At 49.6% G+C, this 6,759-nt stretch overlaps 1 protein-coding gene across 1 annotated transcript in view; it reads left to right on the top strand.

Annotated features, from left to right (window-relative positions):
• The first annotated feature begins 26 nt into the window (after positions 1-26).
• The window catches only part of PNPLA2 (patatin like phospholipase domain containing 2), a 48,012-nt gene continuing 41,279 nt past the window's right edge, over positions 27-6,759 (top strand). The window contains exon 1 of the mRNA XM_056526925.1: positions 27-135. Within this exon, the coding sequence (XP_056382900.1) occupies positions 42-135 (94 nt within the window). The 5' untranslated portion in view covers positions 27-41. The remainder of the gene's footprint in view (positions 136-6,759) is intronic.

Below are 6,759 nucleotides of genomic sequence, written 5' to 3'. Positions count from 1 at the left end.
CGGGGCTGGCCCGGAGCGGTGAAGAGGACCTTCCGGTGAAGATGGACAGCCCAGAACGACCAACTCTCCCTACCGGACGGTCCCTGCAGCATAGATGGCCCGGACCAGCTCACCCTTCCTTCCCACCGAGGGGAGGTGAGTAGAAAACTAAAGGGGGGTCTGGATGATGGTGAAGGTTGCAGTGGTCTTCAACCTGCGGACCTCCAGATGTTTCAAAACTACAACTCCTAGCATGGCCGGACAGCCGATGGACAGCTGCAGGTTGAAGACCACTGATTGAAGGGATTGACAGGTGGTGATGATGACGGGGGGTGTTAATGACGGGGGTCTGGATGATGACGGGGGGGGGGGGGGAAATGATGTATTTCCCACCCTAGGCTTATAGTCGAGTCAATAACTTTTCCTGGGTTTTTGGGGTGAAATTAGGGGCCTCGGCTTATATTCAGGACGGCTTATACTCGAGTATATACGGTATATTATTCTTACATCCCCGTACAGGTAAAAATATTAGGGTCACTTTTTGCGCCATGATCTGTAGTTTTTATCGGCACTGTATATATCAGAATTTTTAATCGCTCTTCGCTCCTTTATTTAGATTGTGATGTGCCTTTATTTGGATTGTGATGTGAACAGAAACCTGCAATTTGTTTACACCTTTTTTGTACAGGAGCATCATTTTATTTTAAAAGCTTGGTGTGCTGGAGTCAGTACACATGTGCGAGGAATGACCCACTCCATCCGGCCCTACGAGCCTGATCCTGTAGGTGTACAGCGGCCTCCCATTGTGCAGCAGGTGGCATCATTGTGACGTGGACCCAGTCAGTAGTGTTGGATACATGTACCTTGTGTCCTCCAGGGACAATGATTGAGGAGACATAGTCCACGCGCCATATCTTCAGTGAGAACTGATATGTAATACTGTACGTGATCAGCTGCATTGTCGTCCGGTTGTGTTCTGCTCGGCCTTTTAACTGGTATTAAAACAATGGAGATCGACAGACAGATCCCCTACATTCGGCCTCTTTCACATTGTAGTCGGGCTCCGCTATATGGAGTTTCTTTTGCAATTTGAGAGGAGTTTAAAGGGGTACTCCACCCCTAGACATCTTATCCCCTATCCAAAGGATAGGGGATAAGATGTCTGATCGCTGGGGACCCCCGCAATATAGCATGCAGCACCCACCTGTATCTGCTTCCGGAAGCGCTGGAGGTTCTGGCTCCCGACCACGGGGACGTAAGATCGTGATGTCACGACTCTGCCCCCCTGTAATGTCACACCCGGCCCCCTCAATACAAGTCTATGGGAGGGGGCGTGACGGCCGTCACGCCCCCTCCCATAGACTTGCTTTGAGGGGGTGGGGCGTGATGGCATGAGGGGGCGGGGCTGTAACGTCACGAGCTCCCGGTGCCGGCTCTAGCGTTCGGGACAGTTTGTTCCAAACGCTGAGCAGCAGAGTACCCTTTTAAGGCTATGGCTACACGTCACGCCCCCTCCCATAGACTTGCACTGAGGGGGCGGGGCGTGACGTCACGATCTTCTGTCCCCGTGGTCGGGAGCCAGAATCTCCAGCGCTTCCGGAAGCAGATACAGGTGGGTGCTGCGTGCTATATTGCGGTGGTCCCCAGCGGCGGGACCCCCGCGATCAGACATCTTATCCCCTATCCTATGGATAGGGCATAAGATGTCTAGGGGTGGAGTACCCCTTTAATGAAGAAAACAAAGTGCATGCACTATATGTTCTTTCTTCCGTAAACTACCGGATCCCTGACAGAACCCGTTCTAGTCAATGGGATCCATCGGGACCCAGTGGAGATAGTTTTGCTCAGACCTGTTTGGGAACATTCGGTGCAGAATGTGAACATTAAGTTAATGGAAAAATGAAAGAGCGATCTCCTAGATAACCAGTTTAACAAAACAGCAGCACTCCGGAATAGATGAAAGCGTGTCAGGCTATCAGATGCCACAACGTTTCAACCGTCTCACACGGTCTTTGTCAAGCAAATAACATGCAAGTGCTCACAATATATAGGGGTGGTACATGTGCAATAGTTTTGCATAATTAATTACCGTATTTTTCGCCGTATAAGACGCACTTTTTCTTCCCCAAAACTGGAGGGGAAAAATTGGTGCGTCTTATACGGCGAATACACACCTATCGGGTCGGTCCCTGCGGCCATCAACGGCCGGGACCCGCGGGTAATACAGGACATCACCGATCGCGGTGATGCCCTGTATTAACCCTTCAGACGCCGCGATCAAAGCTGACCGCCGCGTCTGAAGCTAAAGTGACACTAACCCGGCTGTTCAGTTGGGCTGTTCAGGACCGCCTCAGTGAAATTGCAGCGTCCCGAACAGCTTACAGGACACCGGGAGGGACCTTACCTGCCTCCTCGGTGTGTGCTCCGTGCCGGGATCCCCTGCATGGCCGGCGCTCTCCTTCGTCGTCATCACGTCGTCGCGCACGCTGTCCCGTCATCCAATAGGAGCGGCGTGCGTAGCGACGTGCTAGCGGAGAGCGTGGATCAAGGGGAAGAAGACGTCCGGAACGGCGAGGACACGTGAGTACTACCTCCTATACAGTGGTCTTCAACCTGCAGACCTCCAGATGTTGCAAAACTACAACTCCCAGCATGTCCGGACAGCCAACGGCTGTCCGGGCATGCTGGGAGTTGTAGTTTTGCAACATCTGGAGGTCTGCAGGTTGAAGATCACTGTTGGGTGCAGAATCTTTTTTTTTCTAGATTTTGCACTTTTAAAATTGGGTGCGTCTTATATGCTGGTGCGTCCTATAGGGCGAAAAATACGGTAAATTACAATATCAAAATAATGTAAAATGCAGTGACAGTAGAAAAGTACAAATCAAACTTGGATAAAATTCACATTAAGACGCCATAAGGGCGATATGCTGTTCAGTGCTAGTGTCACAGTTGCTTATTACAGTGTGTACAGTGTCAGATATCACATAAACCACCGCATTGTCCTATTACACATTGAATCATCAGGGGACAAATATTAGGGAGAAAAGACTGAGGCCTCATTCACATGGTGAAAAGTTTGTGGAATGTCCACCCGGAAAACACAGGCGGACATTCCGCGAATAGCATGTTACACCGGCGCCGTCCATTTCAAAGGATCGGCGATCATGTTACAATAGTTCTGCAGGACCAACCCCGAATTATTTTTACTCTTCCTCCGCCTCCTCCCCCAACCCAGCCTTCTAGATGCTGGAGGTGAAGGACCTGTGATGATGTCACCATACAATGACCAATAACATGTTGGGGGCGGAGCACAGCTGTGAAGGATAGATCCTGGCTGAAGGACCTGCAGTGATGCTGGGAAGAGGTGGGGCTGTGGAGGAGTGGAGGTCACATGTTTCCTGGACAGTCACTGCTGTTGTGTTGTGTGATTTCTGCTCCTGTCACCCCAGCAGTAAGGTAATTACACAAGAAGGTTTGTTACAGTGTGTCACACCAGCAGTAATGTTATATAAGGAGGAGGAGGTTTGTTACAGTGTGTCACCCCAGTAGTAATGTTACATGAGGAGGTTTGTTACATTGTGTCACCCCAGTAGTAAGGAGATTACATGAGGAGGAGGTTTGTTACAGTGTGTCACCCCAGTAGTAAGGAGATTACATGAGGAGGAGTTTTTTACAGTGTATCATCCCAGTAGTAAGGAGATTACATGAGGAGGAGGTTTGTTACAGTGTGTCACCCCAGTAGTAAAAAGATTACATGAGGAGGGGGTTTGTTACAGTGTGACACACCAGTAGTAAGGTGATTACATGAGGAGGAGGTTTGTTACAGTGTGTCACCCCAGTAGTAAGGAGATTACATGAGGAGGAGTTTTTTTTTACAGTGTGTCACCCCAGTAGTAAGGAGATTACATGAGGAGGAGGTTTGTTACAGTGTGTCACCCCAGTAGTAAGAAGATTACATGAGGAGGGGGTTTGTTACAGTGTGTCACCCCAGTAGTAAGGAGATAACATGAGGAGGAGGTTTGTTACAGTTTGTCACCCCAGTAGTAAGGTGATTACATGAGGAGGGGATTTGTTACAGTGTGTCACCCCAGTAGTAAGGAGATTACATGAGTAGGGAGTTTGTTACAGTGTGTCACCCCAGTAGTAAGGAGATTACATGAGGAGGAGGTTTTTTACAGTGTGTCACCCCAATAGTAAGGTGATTACATGAGGAGGGGATTTGTTACAGTGTGTCACCCCAGTAATAAGGAGATTACATGAGTAGGGAGTTTGTTACAGGGTGTCACCCCAGTAGTAAGATTACATGAGGAGGGGGTTTGTTACAGTGTGTTACCCCAGTAGTAAGGTGATTACATGAGGAGGGGATTTGTTACAGTGTGTCACCCCAGTAGTAAGGAGATTACACGAGGAGGGAGTTTGTTACAATGTGTCACCCCAGTAGTAAGGTGATTACATGAGGAGGGGATTTGTTACAGTGTGTCACCCCAGTAGTAAGGAGATTACATGAGGAGGGAGTTTGTTACAGTGTGTCACCACAGTAGTAAGGAGATTACATGAAGAGGAGGTTTGTTACAGTGTGTCACCCCAGTAGTAAGGAGATTACATGAGGAGAAGGTTTTTTACAGTGTGTCACCCCAGTAGTAAGAAGATTACATGAGGAGGGGGTTTGTTACAGTGTGTCACACCAATAGTAAGGTGATTACATGAGGAGGAGGTTTGTTACAGTGTGTCACCCCAGTAGTAAGGAGATTACATGAGGAGGAGTTTTTTTTACAGTGTGACACACCAGTAGTAAGGTGATTACATGAGGAGGAGGTTTGTTACAGTGTGTCACCCCAGTAGTAAGAAGATTACATGAGGAGGGGGTTTGTTACAGTGTGTCACACCAGTAGTAAGGAGATTACATGAGGAGGGGATTTGTTACAGTGTGTCACCCCAGTAGTAAGAAGTTTACATGAGGAGGGGGTTTGTTACAGTGTGTCACACCAGTAGTAAGGAGATTACATGAGGAGGGGATTTGTTACAGTGTGTCACCCCAGTAGTAAGGAGATTACATGAGGAGGGAGTTCTTTATAGTGTGTCACCCCAGTAGTAAGAAGATTACATGAGGAGGGGGTTTGTTACAGTGTGTCACACCAATAGTAAGAAGATTACATGAGGAGGGGGTTACTGTGTCACCCCAGTAGTAAGGAGATTAGATGAGGAGGGAGTTTGTTACAGTGTGTCACCCCAGTAGTAAGGTGATAACATGAGGAGGAGTTTTGTTACAGTGTGTCACCCCAGTAAGGTAATTACATGGAAGGAGATTTGTTACAGTGTGTCACTCTTATACTCCGTAGGCAGCTGTATGCCTGTGGCCTGTAAGAATTCTGGAACTGTGCAGGATACCAAGTTTTAGCTTGGACATTTTCGTTTGTTTGTTTTTTGTGCAAACCGGGGGGTGTATTAGAAAGAGTTCCCACACTTCTTTTTTTCCAGGACTTGACCCCTGCTTGTGTCCCGACACAGAGATGTCCCGGTTCGCCCCGCCTCGGTGTGCCATAGGTTCACCATCATTGTTATCTAGGAATCAGTCATTTGGCATTTTTTTTCACCCTGTGCTTGGATTTTTAACCTCTTAAGGACCAATGACGTTGTCATGGCACCCTGGGCCTTAAGGACCAATGACGTTCCACAACGTCATGGCGTTTTCCGGTCCCTGCCGCTCGCCGGGCAGAGATCGGAACCGAATGCCTGTTTAAATCCTTCAGCAGGCATCCAGGGCAAACGCCGAGGGGGGCCATGTAGGGAAATCGCCCTTGCGATCTGCGGCGATAGCGGGCTGATCAGGTCTCTGGGACCCGACCGCCCGGTAATTTTGCATGATCCCGGTTGTCACAGACAGCCAGGAACATGCTAAAGAATAGGAGCGAGGTGGCAAGCCTGCCACCTTCTCCTATTCCCTGCAATCCGTCGGTTAGTTAACCAACCAATCGCAGGGGGGGGGGGGGCGGTTACTTCCTCCCGTCCTGACCGGCCCCTGGAAGGACGAGAGGAAGACCGGAGGACGCGGCGGGGGACGGGGGGAGTGCTGGGGGACCGGCCCCGGTACTTACCTCGTCCCTGAAGACCCGGATCCCGGCAATGAAGACGACGGCGACAGGTGAGTTCCTCTTCAGCTGCGGTCGGGCCCTTTACAGCAATGCACGTCGCCGTAAAGCGACATGCATTGCTGTAATGGGACCCTGTACACTACAACTCCCAGCATGCCCAGACAGCCCTTGGCGTCTGGGCATGCTGGGAGTTGCAGTTTTGCAACATCTGGAGGTCCACAGTTTTGGGACCACTGTGCCCTTCCAGATGTTGCAAAACTACACATGCTCAGCATGCCCTTACTGTCCAGGCATGCTGGGAGTTGTAGTTCTGTAACATCTGGAAGGGCACAGATTGGGAACCACTGTACTAGTGGTTTGCAAACTGTAGTCCTCCAGATGTTGCAAAACTACAACTCCAAGCATGCTGGGAGTTGTAGTTCGGCAACATCTGGCTCTAAAGATGTTGCCGAACTACTACTCCCAGCATGCCTGAGAATGTTTGGGAGTTGTGGCTTTGCAACAACTGGAGGCACTCTGGTTGGGAAACATTGTCTGTTTCCTAACTCAGTGTTTCCCAACCCGTGTGCCTCCAGCTGTTGCAAAACTATAACTACCAGCATGCACTGATAGACTGTGCATGCTGGGAGTTGTAGTTTTGCAACAGCTGGAGGTTCCCCCCCTGGGGCTTACAGCGAGTATCAGGCTG

This window comes from Hyla sarda, chromosome 6, assembly GCF_029499605.1.
Source record: "Hyla sarda isolate aHylSar1 chromosome 6, aHylSar1.hap1, whole genome shotgun sequence".
Lineage (NCBI taxonomy): Eukaryota > Metazoa > Chordata > Amphibia > Anura > Hylidae > Hyla > Hyla sarda.
The sequence above is the reverse complement of the archived record's forward strand: the minus strand, read 5'-3'. Positions and strand labels throughout refer to the sequence as shown.